This window comes from Lotus japonicus, chromosome 5 (assembly GCF_012489685.1).
Source record: "Lotus japonicus ecotype B-129 chromosome 5, LjGifu_v1.2".
NCBI lineage: Eukaryota > Viridiplantae > Streptophyta > Magnoliopsida > Fabales > Fabaceae > Lotus > Lotus japonicus.
Window position 1 is genome coordinate 41951820 of NC_080045.1, and position 23540 is coordinate 41975359.

A 23540-nucleotide genomic window follows, 5' to 3' on the forward strand; every position below is an offset into this window, starting at 1 on the left:
CCACATTACTAAACCAAAAATTATGATTTTTATATGTATGGAAAACTAGTTCGAAAATCTACAACTTTCATTTTAATCACTGTTTCCTTTGACGACCAGAAATAGGTGAAAATGGGCTCTGAAGTCCGCTGTCCAGTACAGAAGACTGGCAGCGAAACTTCCACCTCTAGTTTAAGTTATAAACCCTTTCAGCCCAAGGCTTTAAGCTATGTTCCAGCAATAAAAATCAAATCACATAGGTCTCATATCATAAAAGTACAGCAAGCAAACCTTCAACCCAAACCCTCATGCAAACCCTCAAAAATCAAGATTTTTCACAACCAAACATAGCAACAAGTCCCTAACAAACTACCCAAGTCCTAGGACCAGCCCTTACCTTGATTAAGAGTGATGAAATCAGAGGTAGGGTGATGAAGAAAGAATCAAAAGCTGTTGTCCAAGACCCTCTCTTCCTCCTCCTCCTCGCGGTCTCACTCTCTCTCGCGAACTCTCCCTCCTACGCGCAAGCTTCGAGCGGCGGTGATGGCGGCTAGGAGCGGCGGCCTCTTCCTTGTCTCTCTCGACTTCTCTCTCTTTTCTCTCTGTTTTCTCACGTGAAAATTGTATGGGGTTTCTAATTGTGAATGGTGATGAAAAATAGGGTTTTCCCCCTATTTCCCCATGCAAAACCGGCGGCCACACACCCTAGTGGGCTAGGGTTTGATTTTCTTCTCTTCACTTAAGCCCAAGCCTAATCAACCTTGACCCATTAATCAGCTCTTAATCAGGTCTGAAATCAATTAAAAACCTAGGCCCATTTACGTAAAAACACATGCTAAATCGGAATTAAAAGAAAAACAGCTCAATTAATTCGCTGGTACTGTACAGCCAGAACCACTGTCACTATAACGCGAATATATCGAGCTACAGAGGTCGGAATGACCTGATTACACTTCGAGAATTTTCTTAACTTAAAGGGCTACAACTCTTATGAAGGAAGTTTTCCCAAATGAGGTCGTTAAGTCCCTCTGAAAATTCACACAAGATGACAGCTAAAATCTGTCAAAACTCAAACTTAACCAAAATCTCATTTTATTCAATCCATCATCAAAGCATTACAAAAATAAGGTCTAGGGCCTTACATAAGGGAAGCAAGGAGGTGGAGTAGAAGAGGCTGAACTTGGATAATTTTCCCGCCGAAGCAATTAATTGGAGGCCTTATGAGGCACAATATCCTTATCAGTCTTTTGCCCTCGTTACTCTTCATAGTGGCTTCATCCGACATAGCCAATCAATGTATCATACCTTTCTGAGAGGGTATCCAGACAGTTTGGGATGATTCAGACGGTGCCTCAAGAGCGGGTCACCTATGAGGATGTTGATGCCATGTTTGCCTCATGGCGGGATCATACTATATCTTTACCATACGCTGATTACTCGCACCAGATGATGCACACTACACCGGTTGGTACTTCAAGCACTCACATCCATTCTTGGTGCCCGAGGACAGGAGAGATGACCGGTTTGCATACCTAGAGGTTAGTGTCATTTCCCTCAACAATGTGAATGCATATATGTTGAGAACTATTATTGACTTTTTGTTGATCTTGTAGTGTCAGTTTGCACTTATGTCTACCTACTCTACCGTTGTAGTCCATCTAGGGTCATCCATCACAACGGTTATGAGTGCAATCCAGAACATGCATTCAATCATTTAGGATACCTTGCACCACGGAGAGGAGGCACAACAGGGGGAGGAAAAGGAGTGCTAGTGGAGAAGGGAGTTTCAGAGGCAGTAAAGGACGTTAGGACAGCTAGGGTCAAGCATATGGCATTGTATGCAGTGGCTATAACGTATGCCATGTCAGGAATGGTCACCCACTTATCACGGCCTACAGGCGCAGTCGAAGTTATGTGTAATGCGTTCCGAATCACGTTGGTGTCTGCAATCCCAAACATGTTGATGTAAAATACAAACTCAGTATCAATCTCCTCTAGCCAAGTTTTACGAACAACCGACCAATTGTCCTGACCTTCACTCATATCCAACAATGCAGCAACACATCTAAATCTGCAATGCTCGTCTCCCTTCACATCAACAAAGTCAATATTAGATGAGTGAAACTCTTCATGTAAGTGGTTAAGATACTCTGCACGGAGTTTAGCATTTTTTACTTTCAAGGGTGAAATTGACTTATGAAGGGTAGAGTTGCTATCATGCAAAGATCCTGGATAGATTACATCAATGTGTTCCCAACGAGATGGTTCACGTTTCGTCGAGCCTATTGGTCCCACTTTTGAAGACCCTTTTGGTGACTTTTTGGAAGATCCATTGTTCTTTTCCCTACCCTTAGTTTTGATCTTGTTCGGAGGCGGAACCATGTTAGTTCGTTCTGGAAAAGAAATCAATCTAAGACTCTGAATTATAGACAACTTCACAGTCGGGGAAACTCCCTCAAATCTACTTCTTAAAGTTGCAATTTGATACTCAAAATTCACACCACTCAAGATCTATGTTAGGGGCAGAAGAATTCCAATTCAACTTCCTTGAATGGGGATGCATTGTAAGTAAGGGGATAGAAGCATGCTTGTCGAGCTCACACGCACATGGTAGACCATGTGTTCCTATAATCACACAACCACATAAGCAACCATCACAAACTGTCTTATTTATCCTTTGCCTCTCTTTCATAATCATATGCAATGTTGATCTAGACACAAAGCCTCGCAAGTGTTTGTAAAAGACCTCATTAAGTGCATGCTCGGTGACAAAAATGCTAAGCTAGAAAGATTCATTTATCTTGTCATGCTGCATAGTAATGAGTTTGTTCACACCCGTCCAAGTTGTAACCAGGCCCCCTTGCTGTTTGAAAGCAGTCTCTTCAGCTTTGAATGCGCACCTTCAACTCTGTTAATGTATGACTTCAGTGATCAGATAAATTGAACAAATGCAATGAACATTAACAAAGAGAAAGATTAAAGTACTACTTGTTCATTGTTTTGCATCCCATGTGCATACAAGTATCAATCACAAATTTCACAAATTTATGTCTCAAGGGGAGCTAGTTGGTCTCGATGTAAGTCCACAACTCACCTGTATTTTGCAGAGCTCCAGCATGAATATTGTATTCATCCTCATTTGGAGCATACAAAAACCCGATTCCACATTTCAGTAACTTCAACACGATGCTTAACAGACTCCACAAGTGTCTTTAGCTTCCCTGTCACACATGTAGTAATGTGAAATTGGCATAGCAAGTGCCTAGATGAAGTGGATACATCTTCCACTGCATTCACCAAAGCATTATCCTTGTCAGTAACGATAACCTTTGGAAGATTTTCGTCCATAATGATCAAGTCTTTTAATCTAGATAATGCTGATGAGCAATATTTTACCCATTTTACATAGCCTTAATTTGTCATTATTAATGATTATTCGTAATTAATTGACCTTGCTTGACAGTGATTTCTATTATTTGGTCTAATTACGTTTATTCTTATTTTCAGGTCTTATTTGACATCAAGGGCATTTTGGAGGATTGTGGAATGAAGATTTAATTGTGCTGGAGTGAAGATTGTGTTTTAGGAAATATTAGGATTTAGTTTCGGAATAAATTAAGTTTGTTATCTTTAAGATTCAAACTTATTTAGGTTGTTATTTTAAAACTCTATCTTTAGGATTTATTGTTATCTTTTAGGATTTGATTTTGATTAGGATTTGTGATCTCAGCTCTTATTTAAGGGTTTGTGCTGAGAGAAACAATTACCTTAGACCTTCTGCTTATTATTCAATATAATTTCGTTTTTCAGTAATTATTAGAGCTCTACTAGGGTTTATGCTTTTATTCTCTACTTCCTCCAATTTAATTGTTGAATTCACCCCATCCATGGAAGGCTAATTCCCTTCGAACGAATTCCTTTGCAAAGTATATCGCGCTCTTGAGGTATAGTGCTTAATAGAATTCGCCTAATTAGTTTTCTTCATCTCTACTTCTGACTTAGGTTTGCTTAATTCCTTATGATTAGAAATAGAAGATGATGCATGTTCGCTTAGTCATGTTAGGTCGTAACCGGTTCTTAATCGCTTAGTTTAGGAATCTGTGAGTTAGTTATCGCTTAGTTAATTAATTCTCACGAACTAGGAAACTAATAACAAGAATTGATCTTTAGACACCCATGATTGAGCAGCGATATACTGAACAAATGGATTCGTCCGTCTTTACTTGATTATATTAATCTGTTTTTACTTTCTGCTAGTCTTTGAAACTGAATCACAAAACCCCCCTTGAGTGTGTGTGCGTTTGTGCGTTTTAATATTGAATCTGTGTCGAAACGATAATCCTTGGGAAACGACCTAGGAGTCACTTCTTAGTTACTACAGTTTTCTTAATTAATTATTTGTATCGGGTACGGCCTCGATCAAATGCCCATACAAACTCTTCCACGCGCTCATTCGCTATGTAAGCAAACACTATAGAGTATGTCAAATAAGTTGATTTCACCCCCACTATTTCAAGTAACGAAATCCTATACATGTTGGTTTTGTAAGTACTATCCATTAGCACAACTGTAGGGAATTCATTAAAGAGATGTATATAATCAGGGCGTGCCCAGAAAAGAGATCTAATCACATCAAAATTCTCCTCAACTCTAGACCAATGAGCATATTTGTCGCCCTCTAAACACTTCATCAAATGTTGAGTTTCAGTAAAAGGGCCTCTTACAGTCCTATTTTAGGATTGCTTCTCATTGAATATTTGCTTGATCCTAATCATGTTACCGGGGTTGGTCTTCCTTAAAGCATGCAAAATATCGATTGGCCTAACCTTGTTTGCTAACATATCACCCACCATGACATTTTCATCAACCTTTAAACGACCAACGTATGAGTGACCCTGTAAAAGTTCAGCATTATCATGGTTGTGAGTTCCACAATGAACTATCAACTTCCATCGATCATCGACCTGGCTAGGCCTTGCTCTTAGCCTGAAAGGGCACCTACACTTTTTAGAACCGGTTTGTTTGCGCTTCAACACTTTTGCATTGGCTTGTACTTCCCCCACACTCACACCCTAATGTTAGAATAGGCTTTCCTTTTATCAGATCCATAGTCAGACCTTGACATAATAACGACGTACCCATGTTCTTTTGCTACATTCCTACCCCAATCAAATAGTTCAGTGTGGGATGCAAAGGGTTGCACATACAAAATAAGAAAATCTTTAGCAAGTGCTCACGTGTAGGTAGTATTGTCATTAAAGTAACCCTAAATACTTACTTTGATCGTGGTGAAAGCTTCTGTAAGATCCACTGGCTTATCAAGTTCCTCTAATTATACATTGACCATGCTAGATACAAACATCAACTTTGTTCAGTAAAAGGCAATTAATATGATAACTAAGATAGCCACCGCAGTTGAAAGTGCGGTGGTTTAAACAAAAAATCACCGCAGTTTCATTTGCGGTAGTTACCGCACTTTCATTTGCAGTGAAGTAATAGAATCGTAATTTAAACCACGGTAAGGGAAAAACCCATTCTGAATGTGTAGTGGCCGCAGTTGTAAGTGCATAAAACATATACCTACCGCACTTACAAACTGCGGTACGAACCAAAGATCCACTTGAGAGATTTCTTACCTTCTTAAGCTTGTATTTCTTCCCTTGATCTAACTCACTCCCTTCAAAAGGAAGATGAAGCACAAATTATCCCCAACTATAGTTTAGGGATTATTAGTTTCTCCCTTTTTTTGTTGTTACATTCTCTATAATTTATGGCCCAAGTGGGACCAAAAAAAGCCCAAAATTGAGGCATGACCACCGTAAGTCACGTGCACGGAATGATCTCTACACTTATGAAGAAAGAGATGCACCTCACCTCACCACACCACACCACACCACACCACATCACACCACTCTCTATGTCCTCATCTCAATCTTTGTAGTCAGCATAGTGCGCACGTTAGCCCACTCCACCAGGACTATGAGTCCATACTTGCGCTGCGCACCCTAGCACCTTCCACCTAACCGAGAGAGAGAGAGAGCCAACTCATATCTTTCTCTTCTTCGCAAAAACCCACAAATTCTTACCACCACCGTTCTCAAAATTAGGGTTTCCTCCTCCTCCCATCGCGGCGCTCTCTCCTCCATCTCCGCCGTCATCTCCTTCTCTTCAATGCCGGCGGCCAGTTCCATCGGCCAATCCCTCACCGTGCCCAGCCGTTTTACCATCGAGCGACTTCGGCACTTCACATCACTCCCTCCCTTCATCTGACGGTGCCGCGTTCCTCCCATGGCGCCCAGCCGTAAAAAGGGCGCCAGCAAAGCAGCGGCGGCGGCTGCCGCTCGCCGCAAGTGGAAAGTCGGCGATCTTGTGCTTGCCAAGGTGAAAGGCTTCCCTGCATGGCCTGCAACGGTAAGTCACACTTCTTCTTCTTGTTCTCCAATTTGATCATGTTGTTTCGAATGCGATTCTGGCTTGTTTCTTTGACTGCATGTTTAGTTTTGTTTCTGAATTGTTGATTTCATTGTTGCTGTTTGCTTTATTATTGCGGATCCTGCTTAAATTTCATGCTGTTACCGATTTTGTTACCTTAACTTGCTTTGTCATACATGGACTTTACACCCCCATTGATTTAACTATGTATTTACTGCATAGCTCAGACTGGGTAGGCGTAGTTTATTTGTAAATTCTCAAATCTTTACTCCTTCTGATGGAGAAGGAATGATGAGCTTTTTATTCACTGAGGATGGAGGGCAGGCAACACTTTGTCTTTTCCATCTTTCTCCTCCTTGTGTTGGGTGAAACAGATGAATAGTTGAATAGTTGACTCTACAATTAGATGAGTAATTCTTTCTTAAGTAAATGATAGCAACTGATTTGCATTTCGGTTTCCATCAGGTTTGGTTTGTTTACAAATGAAATTATGTGTAAGCCATTTTTTCCCCTTTTCTGTTTTGTGCGCTATGAAAACGCTCCCGTTATTGACTTAATTGTCTCCCATGGTTAGGAGAGTATAGGTATTTTTCGTATCCGATGTTTGCTTGTTAGGAAATTTTGCAAGAGGAAGAGAAACACCTAAAAGAAGAAATTCCCTTTCCTTTCTTATGGAAACAAAAATCTTCCCATAAATTGAATCTGTGTTGTTATCATAGCCACAATGTTGTCGTTAGTGTTAATCCTGTTCATCGGGATAAATTAGAGTCAAAGATGAGTGCGAGTGGGACAAAAGCATTAGTGCGAGAGAGACAAAAGCTTGAGTGCGAATCTCAAAATTCTTACCATTGTCAGGATTAAAGTTTTACCCTTAAATTAAAGGGTTTTTTACGCATTGACTGAACATAGTTTTTCCCTTAAATTAAAGGTTTTTTTTACTCATTAGCAGAACATACTTTTTTCCCATTAACTTTTCTTCTTTGACTTTCACTTCCTGTTACCATGGTCGTAAAAATCGTGTGTTATCTCGTAAACTTGGATGAGGCTACAGTTCCACATAAGGAAATCGTGTTAACTCGTTTGTAGACTTGTTTATCCGTAGACTCGGGTAGAACTGAATGGAATCGGATAGACTTGCATAGAATTGCTAGTTAAGGGATGATACTTGTGACTTTGACAAATGACAACCTTGCTTGTTAACTTTCAACTTCCAACTAAATGCACCCTAGGTAAAGGTGTAAGAAAAATGAGGTTTTAGGCTAATAGAATAACTGATAAGAAGTTAGTGTTTTCTCTCTCTTGTTTTGAGTAGATATTTCATATTGACTTTTAAGTTCGCTGCTGGTGGCAGGTCAGTGAACCGGAGAAGTGGGGTTACTCCACTGATTGGAAGAAAGTGCTTGTTTACTTCTTTGGAACCCAGCAAATGTAAGTATTAAAATTTATGCCTCTTTTGATTGCTTGCTTGCTGGTACTTTGCTTATGGAAATTACTGGACACATAATAGCTTAAGGAATCAAATATGCATGTTCAAATTTCATAACCAGGGCAATTGAAACTTAGTTTATGGGACATATATGATTTGCATAATATCATGATGGTTTATGTATTAGTGCTAGCAACTAAGGTTTGATTGAGGTCTTCTGGTTGATTTCTCAATTATTGGTTTTTTTGTGAAAGTTGTTAGTGGTGATTTTGAATAACAACTTTTGTTATTATTGACATAAATTCTTGAAGCTTCACTACGAAGATGAATATTATGATGTTTATTTTTCGCACTGATTTCCCTTTCTGCATGCTCAATTGAATTATGTGAGAGTACATTTTCTATTTCAATATTTTTTAGCATTGTAAAAGCCTATGGGTTTTTCAATCATACAGGCCACTTGTAAGGATAGTGCTTGATTAGAAGATGCTGACTTACTTTAAGCTAGCTTGATGTTATATAATATGCCATGTCTATATTTTGGTTAAAACCATATGTTGATTTTTTTTAAATATTCTCTGTTGTTAGAGTTAATAATATAACATTATTAATTATTTACTAAGACATGTTCTAGCTATAAGAGTCAGAGTGCCAGTCTGAGTTGCAAATTTCACTGGGACATATATTTCTGTACACATAATTATTTTAATCTTAATGTAGCATATTAAGTTTTTATATGAAATAATAGTAGAATAGAAAATATAATGGTTATCTTAAATTCTTAGGAGTTTGATTTTGCTTTGTTTTATTTTAAGATGGGACATTGACATTCAGTGTGACATGCTCCGACCTTTGTTTCACAGGCTCCAGCCTCTGTTTTACAAGTTTGAAATAGCTGCATCCTCTGTTTCCTCTAGTTATTGAGCCTTAATGAATATGTCATAAGTTTTAATGAGTTTGATTTGAGTGTCAATTATATCAGTGTAATTGATGAAACCCTGATATTATTCAACAGAAAAATGTACAAGAAACAGATGAGTATTCGAGAGACTCATCACTCTCCTAATTCCCAATTCCCCAAATGATCCCCAAAGATACTAAACCCTCTTCACACTCCCTTATTTATAGACTAAGCCTTAACTAACTAACTAACTCTATGGGCTAACCCTTAACTAACTAACTGACTCCAAGTACTCATCAATACTCCCCCCTAAACATCCACCTTGTCCTCAAGGTGGGGTAAAAAACAAGCTCCTTGAAACAAAAACATAGAAAAGTAAACAGAGCAGAAAACATGCAAAATTGGGCCAAAGTTGCATTCTTAGGCCCACTCGCATTCCTTGGCCAGGTTGTTATTTTTTTTTTTTTGTGTCACTTCCTGTCAGGCTCAAACTCTTTCAATGAATGGATTGGGCTTGGCCCATTCGGATTGGAGAGGGGTTCAACTGGAGCCTTCTCACTCGGGCCCACTTCCCTCACGTGCCAAGCTTGAACCTCGCAAGGAGTCAGCGGCAGACACCCAAACCCGTATCTTCCCCACTTCAGTTTTCTTTCTTCCATCGCCGTAACTGCAAGGTCCGGTGGCTTCGCCGGCGGCCGTAAGGCGGGTTCCGGCGTGCACATGAGCGAGCTTCCCTTCCTTTTCGCCACGCGAACTCCGAACTCGAAGCTACAGCCTCTCCACCCCGCTGTCTCAACCGAATCTGGAGGCTTGGCTGGAGGACGCATGGCCAGGGAGTCTGATCTGCAAGGATCGCCGGAAATGAAGCGTGAACCACCACCGCTGCGGTCTGGCGATTCAGTCTCCAGTCGATTGGAAACCATCGACGAGCATGAAACCGAGGTTTGTTTGGAGACCCCCGTCCAACCAAGGAACGTTTCCGGTGGTCGATTGGCGGTTACCGTCGTGCGAAGACATGAATCCGGCGGTTTCCGCGGCGGTCGTCTCTCCCAATCGAACCCTAAATCACTGATTTGGGGCAAAATGATTGGTTGCACCTTCTTCCTCCCATGAACGTTGCAAATCTGCAATTTCTCCATTGAAGAACCTTCCTGTAACCGCTTGATTTTGATTTCCCCTTCGGCGTCGATCTTCTCCCCTTTCGCCGTCAACAAGCAACCACCGACACCGACCACGGCGTCGGATTTACACCGTGACGCCACCACTGTTCGCTCCGCCGCCGCTGCAAAATCCGAGTCTTCCTGCGACGCTTCCGTTTCAGAATTCTCCTGCGAATGTGGCATGATCTCTGATTTCGCCAACCCTGAATTGGCCTCAGGTTTAGCTTCCACCGAATCAGTTGTTTCTTCCTCCTCTGAATCTTGGACTGGTTCTGGCATGTACGGTTCCAATTCTGGTTCGAATTTCCTCAACAGAGCCTCCACAAATTCCCACCATGTTGCCTTCTGATTGCGTCTTCTCCAGCAAAACCACCACATGAAAGCTTCACCTGTCAAAGCCTTCTCTGCCTCTGAGAATTTCTCCTCTTCGGATACTCCCTTGTCTTCACAGTGTTGCTCCACCATGATGAGCCATCCATAAGCCTCTCTTCCATCAAACTCTGGAATCTTCTTCTCCATTCTGCTCTTTTCTGGCTACCACAGCTCCAAGATCGGAGCTCTGATACCAATTGATGAAACCGTGATATTATTCAACAGAAAAATGTACAAGAAACAGATGAGTATTCGAGAGACTCATCACTCTCCTAATTCCCAATTCCCCAAATGATCCCCAAAGATACTAAACCCTCTTCACACTCCCTTATTTATAGACTAAGCCTTAACTAACTAACTAACTCTATGGGCTAACCCTTAACTAACTAACTGACTCCAAGTACTCATCAAATGATCAATGTTATTAATGGTGGATTGTGGGTCATGGTGGCAAGAGTAAAAATGGAAAAAGGCATTGTATGGCCTATGGTGGAAGCACAATGTCCATAATTAAAATATTATTTGTATACAAAAAATATACCAAAAAAAGACTTTAGAATATAATGAAAATGACCTAAGAAATATTACCCAAACTATCATTATAGTAGCAAGAGGAGTAGACAGAGAGATATGATATAGATTGAGACCTAGAAAACAGGGAAATGCAGAGAAGGAAAGGGGGAAGAGAATGGGCAGTCACCAAAGAGTAGTTGTTACAAATAGAAAAGATGTGAGTAATAGCAGAGATGTGTTGCTTTTTTTCCATTGAGTACCTTGATCTCAGCTGCTACTTGGCAAAATTTACCCCTCTTAGTTGCTATTTGGAGTCATTGAATCAACTTACTGAACCATATTTTAGGGTTTTTTTATGTACAATAATTCTTGTGGACTACGTAGTTTGTATAAAATTTTTTTACGTGATGTTGCCAGAATAGTCCGTCATTCCAAGTGGGGGCAGTGGCTCTGTCGTGTGGGGCTGTTGTATTTCCTAAGCTTGAACCATGTCTTGGATTTGTGTAACAGCTGTTGTGAATCATTTAATAATATATTGCTTTTGCAGAGATTGAAATATCTGTTTTTTTTTAATCAACCACAGGCTGTTTTTTTCTTGCACATGCCCATTACACTCAGAAAGCCAAGAAGATCTCACAACTTTCTGTCCTTATTATAATCATCACATCTGTACCACTGAGCAGGATCCCCAGCCTTGTGCATTGCTCCCACATTTCCTAGCTCTATTTCAGCCTCTGTCCTCTACACACTATGTTCCACACTTGTCCTGTTTTATCCTTTTCTTGTCAAGCCCAACCTTATTTCACATCTTCTCCAGCCTCCAATGTCCATGGCATCTTCATTGTTATTGAATTATTGATATCAGTTATGCCTTAGACTAATGGTGATTGCGTTTTACTCATTAAGCACCGTCATCCGAGCATTAATGATGAGTTGTGTTATGAATCCAACTATCCAAGAGAAATAGGGAGTTCAGCTAGAAAGAATACTAAGAACCATTTTATTGAATTTGAACAGAAAGTGGAGAATAGGATTCTTCCTTGGGGTTTTCTACTTCACAAATATTACTCCTTTAAAGAAAAAAGCTGTGAAGTAATAGTATGAATGCCTTTATTTTGATTTCCCCTTAGTTACTACTGATCTCTTCAAATCAACTAACTATTTGACTGAGTGCTGTCCTTATTCTGCCCTAATGATATATCCTAACATATCACCCCCTTTGAAAAAGAACCATGCCCTCAAGGTAGGAATTGGGGTTTCCCATTGTATGTGAGCTCCCGTAGATTATCTCTCCACAACTTAGTTGAAAAAATCGTGATCCTGCCCGTAGGATCACACAATTTTGTGAGTCAACACTTATTGTGCTTAATCCTGCCCCGTGACTCAATCTGGTGTGCTTGCATAGGATTTCCCAAGCAACCTTGTCATATTGTGTAATTGCGCGATCCAGACGAGTTGAAAAAATGGTTTTGCCCAGTTTTATTGGGCAATTCGCTTGTGGACCCAGTTTTCTTTGAAACTGAAATGAGCACCACGCCTCTATGCTTTTACTTGTTCAACCATTTCTTTGACGACCATCACTCACTCGTTGCTTGTCTTGTCTTGTGCGCCTCTCCCTGCTCCGCTGTCTCCCATCACCATTGATGTCTTATGTCTACTGTTGCTTCTTTTCGATGGTTGGTTTTCAAATATGTTCGCGATCTTGATGCTTCTCTAGGTTTCTGCATTCTTGTCTCAAAATGTTTGGTGTTTCTGCAAGTGGTGGACCTCCAAGTGGTTTCTGCAAGGTAGTCCTTCACCCGCAGGTGCTTCTGCAAGTCTAAACCCAACCTCTGCTTCGGATGCTGAAAGGCAAAGCTGTAGTGTAGGTGCTTCTGTTGACTCTGGTGGTGTTTTGTGTTTGAAGATGTTAAGGTTTTTATTAGTTTTAGCAGGGTTGTCAATCCCATGCGATAGTTACACTATTAGGGTGGAGCAGGGCGGCACTAGTCGCTATAGGCTGTCCCGTCGCAGAGGGGTTGAATGTCATGAGTGAAAAAGCAGCTGAAATTGGTGCTAAAATGAACAATAGGTGAAAACCCTGGTTGCCCGCAGATTTTGAAGTTAGGTTAATATATTAATGGTCTTTTGGATTCTTTGCTTTGAAATAGTAATAGCAAACAACTGTATTCATACAACTCATTTACGCATCGTCAACTTGGCATGCAAGCTCAATAATGCTTTATAGTTTAAATGATTTAAAGCAAGCATCTTAGGCTTGATTTGAGAGGCTTAGATCCACCCCACTTCAGTTTGTTTTTGCAGCAAGTTGTTGTAATCCTCTTTCATCTTATCTCCTCCCTCCGCTGTGATCTATATACTTATTTTTGTTGATGACATTATTGTCACCGACAATTCCTCCACTATAGTGAACCAAATTTTTATCAAGTTCAATGCTATTTTTGTCTGAAATAGCTGGGTAATTTGGATTTCTTTTTGAGTATCGGAGTCGAGCACCTATCCATTGACTCTCTCCTCTTATCTCGAAGCAAGTACATCTGGGATCTTCTTGCTAAGGTCAATATGGCTTTTTGCTGACCATCTTCTTCTCCTATGTTGACCATCCTTAAACTCACCAAGACTGGTGGTTCCCCTTTTCATGATCTAACAAAGGGATTAAGCAGTAAGTAATGCACAATTTTGAGACTCGAGCTTAGTAGTGAGTGACAATTGATCAGGCCACAGGTTCAGCCAACTCCGGGGCTTGTGTTTCTTGGTCCCCAACCTTATAATGTGGTTGTGTCACAAGAAGTCCATTGTTGCCCTAGCAGTACCGAAGCTGCGTATCGAAGCCTCGCTGAAATATTCCGTCCATTTTTTGTCATAATCTCGGCATTGTTTTCCTCTCGCATAATTTGCTCAGATTAAACACCTGGAGTTGGATCTCTTTTTTGTTTAGGAGAAGGTGCTTCACGAGCAACTTGTTGTTCAAAACCAACTACTTCTCATTCTTGTTCATCAAAATTAATTGTGCTAGATGCACTCCCCTTTTCCCTAAATAACCCCATGAACACTGTCACGTGTAACCCCTTTTCATTATTTTCCAAAAATTACCATGTTTTTTCATAATTTTCATTCACTTATCTTTCAAACTTTTTCAACCTTAATTCTTATGCTGTAATATCACTTATTTAAAAAAGCCCTTTCGTATTTCCTCCCCGGACCAAATTTGATTTACGAAGGTTCCGCCCCTGGCGTCTTGAAACTCACATACATTGTGAGGGATGCTTCATCAAACTAGTTGTCCGCCATTTCGACGGTACCACTGTAGCTTTTCATATCTCGATTCAAACACAAGGGACGAGGGGCCATGGTCATAATGAGGAAACCCAGAAAAAAGCACATCAAATTTACATGTGTGCGTCTCAGTGAAGGGTCAGACGTTAGGGAGGTGTTAACGACATTAATATATGATGTGTAATTTTAACTGACGTGTCAAATCTCATTGAAGGGACAGAGGGTCTAACACAGAGAATTTGAGTCCTAGAGTCTGTTAGCCTTAGAATGAGTTAGACTGTTGAAGTAATTAGTTATGCCAGCTCAGCTCGACCTTTATATTTGTAACCTATTGTAGTGCAACTTTGTTCAACACATTCAGGTTCAATCTCTTCCATTTATCTCTCTCTCTCTCTCGCTCTCTCGATCTCTAATATGTTGCGTCTGAATCCTGCAATTATGGTTGGTATGGCCAAGGTCTGTTTAGTAAATATAATGCACAACTATATGTTCTTTGCCATAAGCAAAGTGATAACCTTTTACTTTCAGATTGCTTAAGGAACTTATTTGAAGTTCAATTGAACAAGGTGTCTCTTTATAACTTGAACGAATAAAAAAGATAAAAGCTTCAATCTTTCCCTATAATATGCATGTTTTTTTTGAAGTTCAATTGAACAAGGTGCCTGTTTTTTTTTTTAAATAGAGGAAACAAACAGCCACCAATAAAATGCCCAATGATTGGCAACTTTTTGATAGACCACCTCGTTGCTTGTAAAGCTGCTATATTCTTGAGAAATCACCAAGTCTCTAATGTGGGACTTGCACGTGCAGTGAGTTCATTGTTCTTGCTATAATTGCAGTTATGACATTGGAATATTGATATGTCTGTGTTATGTTTGCTTTATTTATTCTCTTCAAGTTCTAGGTTATATTATGGTTTTGGTCGGGTTATTTTTAGATCCTTTATAACCTCGTGCGTTTGTTCTGGAGTGGGTCATGCTCAGTAAATGATATAAGAAACTGTTTCATTTAGTTTAGAGTTTGGCATCTCTTCCAGTTTCATCAGGGACCTCTCGCAATTATGATTGTACTATGTCGGGTTCTGTGACTTGGAATAATATTTTTATTCTTCACTGGAATGTAGGCAACCGTACTATCTAAAGTAAGGATTCAATACAGCTTTGAAGTCAATATAATTATGTTTTTGTTTGCAATATATTTTTTGTGGTTTGGGGAGAGGGGGGGGGGGGTCGTAGTAGTGTTTGATAGTTGCATTTGAGGTTGGAGATTGGATAAAGAACTTAAGTGTGGCGCGGGATGACATTGTTGAAACTTGAACTTCTGCTGATATGTATTTGAGTTTTTGAAGGGATTGGGGATAGATCTTTTAAGTGAATTTTGATTTTGCAAGTAGCAGTTTTATGTTTAATTTGGGAATTGTCACTTTTTTATAAAACCTTGATTAAATGCTATATAAGGCTGGATATGGTTGAATTTGTTTTGGTTTGACAAAGTGTTGATAGAATCGTCCTTTGGGAAGGAAGTGATTTATACCAACCTGAAGGGGGAAGGAAAGACAATATCAGAAAAATTTGGATGTCTATTTCTAGTCGGTGATTTGATGAGCAAGTGTCCCCAGTTTCAATAAAATTTATGCCAAATTTGTGTGCCTTGTGTGTTGCTTTGTGGAATGTTAGGTTATTTGAGTGGTAATGAAATGAAATATGGTTGTTTTATATTTTTGGTAAATTTAAATAATGGCTTCATTTTGAAGATTTTGTTCTCCCTTGTAGGCTTAATTTATTCTCCCTTGCACATAGCATCTTATATCTGCTCAGCTTGTAAGTTGGGTTTGTTTTGACGTAGTATTTTGTTTTACAGAGCTTTCTGCAATCCTGCTGATGTGGAAGCTTTTACCGAAGAGAAAAAGCAGTCTCTTCTCCTCAAACGTCAAGGAAAGGGTGCTGATTTTGTTCGGGCTGTCCAGGAGATTGTTGATAGTTACGAGAAATTGAAAAAAGAGAGCCAACTTGATGAAGCTAGCTTGGGTGGTAATATTGTTGATGCTAATGTTTCAAATCCAGTCAGCACATCTGCCAGGGATCTGACAGATGCTCCTAAGTTGACACATGAATTGGTATGTGTAGCTGAGGATGACTCAACTGCTGTATTGAAGGAAGAATCTCATGATAAGGAAGCATTATTGGAAGAGCCTACTGATAATGTTTCTGCTGTACAATCACCTAAGCCAGTTACTTACTCTTCTCGAAAAAGATCTGCTGGTGACTTGTGCCCACGGGGCTGTGTAACACATAGACACATGCCACTACGAAGGTCGAGAATCTCGTCTCGGGCCCAAAACTTTGTGTTGCCTTGTAGTGATTGTGGAAAGAGCACTGGCAACCCATCAACTAATGAAGGACTAAGTTCATCCGTAAAGAGGAATACAAGTGTGAGGAAATCACCTGATTCTGGCTGCAATGATTTTGATTCATCTGCTTTTGTCTCAAATGGCAGCATGGAGGACAAGGGCTCTGGAATTCTCACAATTGATTCTGATGCGTTTAGCTTGAATGAAGGTAGTACAATGGATTCAAATTTTAAACTTGAACACTCTGACACTATTGAATGCCTTGAAAAAGTCGAGTTGAACAAAGCGCTTGATCTTGACATAAATACTGTAATCCATAAGAAGAAAAGAAAACCAACTAGGAAGAGGGTAACCAATGATGCTTCCAAGCCGACTGGTAGACTGGAAGAGGCTTGTGTGCAGAATACCAGTCAAAGTTCACAGAATATATGTGGAAATTCTGAACAGAGAGGCTTTGAGCAGGATGGAGATGAACACTTACCTCTTGTGAAACGAGCTAGAGTCAGGATGGGTAAATCATCTTCCATGGAGGCAGAACTCAATAGTGTTCTACAAGCTCAAGAAAAAAGCTGCAAGGAAGATATTAACTCACCACACCTGATGATCACATCCTCAAATTGTGAGAATGGTAGCTCTGCTGATGGAGATTCATCTGTGCTAAATGGAGCTTTGGATATTGTTTCTCCTTCAAAGACTTTAGCTCTGTGTTCTGGTACTCAAATTTGTAATATTAAGAAAGATCAACCATTCTTCTCTGTCGACGGTGAAGCTGCTTTGCCTCCATCTAAACGCCTTCATCGTGCTTTAGAAGCCATGTCAGCTAATGCTGCTAAAGATGGTCAAACTCATACGGAAGCTTCAATCTCCATAATGACATCAGGTCGTGCATGCTGTATATCTGCTGTCAAGAGATGTCCGTGTATAGGCAGTAATAATCAAGGAGATGATGGTTTTGGGGTGCAAAAGTTGGATTTGTTAACCTGTTCAAATTCAATGATTTCAACAGTGAATAAATCTTCTAAACTAGTGGATGAGCAGTTGACCAAGTTTGAACTGCATGAACCTGCCAAGGATGTTCTCCCAAGTGCTGCAGATCCAGTTGGTGAGGAGCTTATTAGTAATGTTGTTTGTCAAACGGCTAAAGAAGATATGGAAGTTCGTGAACAAAATTCTCCTAATCTTGATTCGAAAGGTTATGAAGCTGGAAGCACACCGGAACCATCATTACCACTTAATGGTGAGGACAATATTACAACAGTGAATCATTCAAATACATCATCTGAAGTGTCAGAACCCAATGGAATAAGCTGTCATCCTGCGGCAGATGTGAACAAGAGTGATATTATTTTACCCCAAAATAGTATCGATGTGCCTCAGAATGAGGTTGCAGCTTGTGAGGATATGAAGTGCCTGAAGCCAGCAGTTGCTGATGTTAAGATAACAAATGATATGTAAGCTTTGTTGTAGCTTGTTTTTGTTTTAGCCTTTCAAACTCTCCCACTGAAATCTCTAAACAAAACTGAAGTTTTAAACCACTAAAAATTCCTGCCTTTCTCTTTGCTTTTATGATATTTTGATATAGAATTTATCCAGGTAAACTTATACTTTCTTTATTTAGATCATACTTCGAATAAATAGTTGTTGTTTGTTCCTAAAACTCTAATGGAGGGGTTCAGTTTGGTTGAATTATAGAGGGTAACTTGATATTCTTAAATAATGGTATATGATGATAGTGAATATCAAAGGGGGCCAATTGTTAATAGAAGTTATTATTTTCGTTGTGTTCATTTACTTCAAGTAAGTTTCTGTCTATTTTTAATTTCAGGAGTGAAGTGAGAGAGATAAAATGTAAAGGGCCAGAGAAGGATATGAATTCTGTTTCAACATCAGATGATTGTTTGGGTGAAAAGGATATTTCGGGCATGCCTTCAAGTCCATCATTGACAGATGGGGGAGATTGCATTCCACAAGGATCACCTCCAAATACATCAGTTTGCAATGTTTCTACATCAGACAGTAGTAATATCCTTCAGAATGGAAGTTGTAGCCCTGATGTACATTTACACCCAATGCAAGTGCAAGCAGTATCTGGTCCTCTTGATGGAAGTAAAAATGGGTATACAGCAACTCAACAATCAAGATCCACGGGCAAGTCAACTGAAGCAGCACGTGCTGCTTTGAAGTACTTTCAAGCAACCCTTGCAACTTTGACAAGGACGAAGGAAAGTATTGGTCGAGCAACACGCATAGCTATTGACTGTGCAAAATTTGGTCTTGCAGCAAAGGTATTATGGTTTTTTCTTGTGTTTTTAAATTTCCCCTACTCTATACTCTGAAAATTTTCATCATTGTGTTGTGAATACTCCTTGAGTTTGATTAGTTCTATTTTTATCCTGTCAATTGCATATTGTGGATATTTTTAAGTTTTTTGGACCACAGAATTCATGCAATATGAATATGCGAAGTGTATTATTATTGCAAACTAGTAAAAGAAAAATTCAGATCTAGAGCTAGATGAAAAAAATATATATATTGTATGTGTTTTGTAACCATAGTCCTCCAATTCTTATGCTTATTCTTGAAAAGTTTATCAGAAGTTATTATACTTCAACTGTAAGGGGAAGATGGGATACTGGTAAAGAGAAGCATGGGTACAACTGGGTTGTCTCTTCTGCCCTTGATCTTCAATATGACCTTGATTTTTCCCTCTTCTTAAAATAATGTCCTGGCGCAGGATGTGAATGACTAATAGAAGTTTGGTTTCTGATTCTAATTTTGAATTTTGGGTATATTTTGGATCACTAGGTTAGGTTAGGTCCTGACTCATTATGTTGTCCTTGTTGTGAAGCCCTGAATCAGCAACCTTTATTGAGATTGAGCTGCTTTTTCGTGTTAGCCAATCTTTATAATCTTATCATTGGATCTTTGCATCATTTATCTCCCTTTTCATTGCAGCTCTCAAGTAAGTACTGGAAAGAGGTTTAATTGCTTATACAATCATTGTAATTGTGAGTTTAGGTTCTCGAGTGACAGTTTCTAATTTTAAATCAATTTGAAGGTCGTATTCAAATAATCCAGGTTATATAGCAAAAGGTATAGTTAGATATTATTATAACTAGTTTAAAACTTCCATGTCTTTAGTTAGTGAAACCATGCTTCTCTGAAGTTTTATTTTTTTAATTTTAAAATTGAGACAATTAAATAAATTTTCACAATAATGGAATGCCCTTGAAAATTGAAAACTTCCATCTTTTGTTGTTTCTTTATCTATGCTATCACATTAATGGGATGCCTTTGATTTCCTTTTTTTTACTTCCCCTTCATGTCAAATGTTTTGGTCACTTTTACGAGAAGGAGTAGCAAATCAATGTTAGATATACATACTCGCTTACTGAAGGTACGATAATGTGAATTAGGTTGTTTTTAATTCTAGTCTCACAGAGGAGCTTCATTGAATTTAATTGTCCAACTTCCTATTTGTAGCTTAGAATTAGGTGCATGCATGTATTTATTTCTTCTGGACCTTGATGGTAGTTAAAACCACAACCATTGACTTAGTGGTTGATACCATTTGCAATTTTTTTTGATATTGGACTGTTTTAGGTCATGGAAAGTCTTGCTCACAATCTGGAAGAATCAAGCTTGCAGCGAAGGGTGGATTTGTTTTTTCTTGTGGATTCTATTGCGCAGTCTCGAGGTTTAAAAGGTGACCTGTTTTATTGCTTTGCTAATAAAAGAGAGGCAAGCTATTAATAAAACCTTACAGTTGCTTGAAATATAAAGTGTCTGATTTTCCAGGTGATGTTTGTGGAGTATATCCATCTGCTATCCAAGCAGTCCTTCCACGACTATTATCCGCAGCTGCTCCTCCTGGGAATACCGCACAAGAAAACCGGAGGCAGTGTCGCAAGGCAAGTTAATTAAAATTCATGATCAACTTAAAATGCTCTTTTGGATCATCAGTGTTTGTTTACATTTACTCTGAATTTATATAGGTTTTAAAGGTGTGGTTGGAGAGAAAAATCCTACCGGAGTCTCTTATTCGCCATCATATCCGGGAACTGGACTTACGTAGCAGCTCAGCTTTTGCTGGTCCATTTTCACGACGAACATCAAGAACAGAACGGGCCTTGGATGACCCTATTAGAGATATGGAGGGCATGCTTGTTGACGAATATGGAAGGTTTGAATTTGTAGCATATATTGTTTCACGTCATTAATATTGTTCTCTTCTGGGAGTGTACTCAAATTTTCATTTGATCTTGTAGCAACTCAAGTTTTCAGCTGCCTGGATTTTGCATGCCCCGGATGCTGAAAGATGAAGATGGTGATGAAGGGAGCGATTCTGATGGAGAAAACTTTGAGGCTGTCACTCCCGAGCATGATTCTGAAGTACAGGAAATGGTTTCTACAATTGAAAAACACAGGCATATCTTGGAAGATGTTGATGGTGAGCTTGAAATGGAAGATGTGGCTCCCTCATGTGATGTTGAAATGAATTCATTTTGCAATGGCGATAGAGGAAATGCTACACAATTTGAGAAGAACCTTCCCGTGTTCTCCACAACTGTACCTCAGGATGCACCTCCATCTTTACCTCCAGTGCCATCATCTCCTCCACCTCCACCACCGCTACCGCCTCCTCCTCCTCCTCCTCCTCCTCCTCGTATGCCACACTTCATGCCATCTGATCCATATCAGACGGTAGTGAATTCCAAAGGTTTTACAGATTCACAGGTAAGCTTCACAAATATTGCCTGAGATACTACTTTTGCTAGCCAGTGGCACCAAGAAGTAATGATTCATGGTGTACTTTATCTTTTCTACTTGGTTTATTTGCAGACTGTGAAAAACACCCCAGTTTCTTCCATGGCTCAGTCCTCGGCTGCGTCAAGGAGTAGCCAACCTATCAGTGATGCAGCACACCATAAAGTCCCAGAATATAGAGAAATGCAGATGCGCGGGCAAGAACCTACTTGCTCTTTCAATAGTTTCCCTGCGCCACCTTCAGACAACGTTCGACATTCTGATGGTGTTACTATGCATAATAAAGGGTATCCTATAAGACCCCCTCGGCACGTGCCATCCAATCAGTTTTCTTTTGTTCATGAGGAACGTCATATGAATCATCGAAGGGAGGTTCCACCACCACCGCCACCCCCTTCTTACCCCAATAGGCAACACTTTGTGGAGAACATGGAGAGAGAGAACTTCTACAATAATCATGAGAGAATAAAACCACCTCCATTTGATCACCGAGATAGATGGAATGGTCCTGGACCTTATCCTGGTAAGATTAGGATAACTGATGCATCTTGTGATGTTGGTAGTGTGTATTGACATTTATTGATTTGCTTTGTTCATGTTCACTGTAATTAATTTTTTCTTGGGTAGGTCCTCGGTATCAGGACAACGGTGCGCCTCCTCCATATGGTTGTCATCCATATGAATCACCTAGAATGCCAGGCCATGGGTGGAGATTTCCTCCCCGGTCAGGGAACCACAACCACAGGAGTTCTGCTCCATTTAGACCACCCTTTGAAGATGCAATTCCAGTTGCAAATAGAGGTGCATCAATCTTTCCTCTGTCATGAAAAGTTTTTTAATTCTATGACCTTTTTTATTTGAGTTCTTGGATATTACTGGAGATAGTAAGCTTTGAATGTCTGTATCTCAGGTCCAAACTTTTGGCGGCCTAGGTGACGAGGAAACACCAAGAAACCAATGCTGGAGGTAATTTATGGTCCATAATTCTGTGCATGATGAATCCTTGGAGGAGGGTTCTGCAGAATCTGCACAGGACATGTGAATGATTTGCTAGATCTGTACATATGTATTTAAGCTTCTTCTGCAGAATGCAGGGCAGGAAGCCATTGTAGAGTTGTTGGAGAGATGTAACCTACTCGGTTGTTTGTGTCAAAATTTTCCTCCTAATTTCATAATTTATTTCCTAGAAGCCCGTTATAGAAATTAGATCAATATGTATAAATTTTCAGAGGATGTTTCTTGAAATTGTTCTCTTTAACATAATACATGGGAAAACTTTCTTTTGCAATGTTGAAGTTATGCATGCTCCGATTCATATGTTTTCTTAGAGATGAGATGCGTTGTTTACTCTGCTGATATGTAAAGGCTGAGTGCATAGTCAATGCTATGTTTGATTTTCAGTTGAAATCACATTTAGTGTTGGAATTCGACCACTCGGCGAGACACGAAATGTGAAAGCAATCCTAGACTTCCATTGGGTTTTAGTTGGGTTCAACTGAAAATCAAACATGCGCAAAGTGGCTGCCTAGTTTGGGTTTCCCGGGCCCGCTTACTGAAAACTGCGTGGGCTGAGAGTGGTGGCTTTATCGGAATTTGTGAAGGTAGTAGGCGTGTCTCAACATTAATGCGTGTGTTTTTTTTTCGGGTCAATATTAATGCCAGTGTTGAGAGTCAAACTCATGAAGATTGCATTAGTTGGTCTAATCTTCCAGTTCCAGGTAAACCTGCTGTGCGCTTTTTTTTTTTTTTTTTTTTTTTTAGAGAATTGTCATTAAAGCTGTTTGATCTTGTGTGCTAAAGCTTTTTTCTTCGTGGAGGTTAATTAGTTCATATTCATCATCTATGCTTGGCGCACCTGATTAATTAACCACAGATTTGAAAATTTTAATGATTTGTTCTACCAACTACTATGCTTAGAATTAGAATCACTTTCTTAATTAGTTATCTTGATTAAATTTTGAAGAATGATATGGAGGTTTTACTTTTTATATTTTAAATTTTGTTTTTTCAATTTTCAGTATGAACTTTCTGTTCTAAGTTACACTCAAAATGTGTATATTCTGTATTTTGTAGATAATTTTGTAATTTTCTTTATAAATTAAAATATATTACGTATTTACGTCCATGTAAATTGATATGTTTTGGCTGTTTAGTCCTTATAAAAGTTTTTTTCTATTTTAATCCTAAAATAGGAAAATCGTTATACTTTGATAAAAATCGTGTTTTGGCAGCTACCTTAATTTTGTTCTGCAAATGTTAAACCTGTATAAGTCAATATAAGCTTTTTTTTGTTGGTCGAAAGTGCCTGTAAAATTAAATTTTGTAGGTCCGAAATGCCTTTTTAAATTAAAAACGTGCGAAAGG

The 23540-nt window shown here is 39.4% G+C and overlaps 1 protein-coding gene across 1 annotated transcript; it reads left to right on the forward strand.

Moving 5' to 3' along the window:
* Window positions 1-5881: 5881 nt before the first annotated feature.
* Window positions 5882-22464, forward strand: LOC130718079 (protein HUA2-LIKE 2-like). Its single transcript, XM_057568536.1, has 11 exons — window positions 5882-6390; window positions 7763-7839; window positions 15920-17860; window positions 18235-18694; window positions 20013-20115; window positions 20208-20320; window positions 20405-20592; window positions 20678-21146; window positions 21252-21699; window positions 21804-21977; window positions 22087-22464. Exons 1-11 carry the CDS (start codon window positions 6268-6270, stop codon window positions 22110-22112), a joined length of 4122 nt encoding a protein of 1373 aa, XP_057424519.1. The 5' UTR covers window positions 5882-6267; the 3' UTR covers window positions 22113-22464.
* The last annotated feature ends 1076 nt before the right edge of the window (window positions 22465-23540 follow it).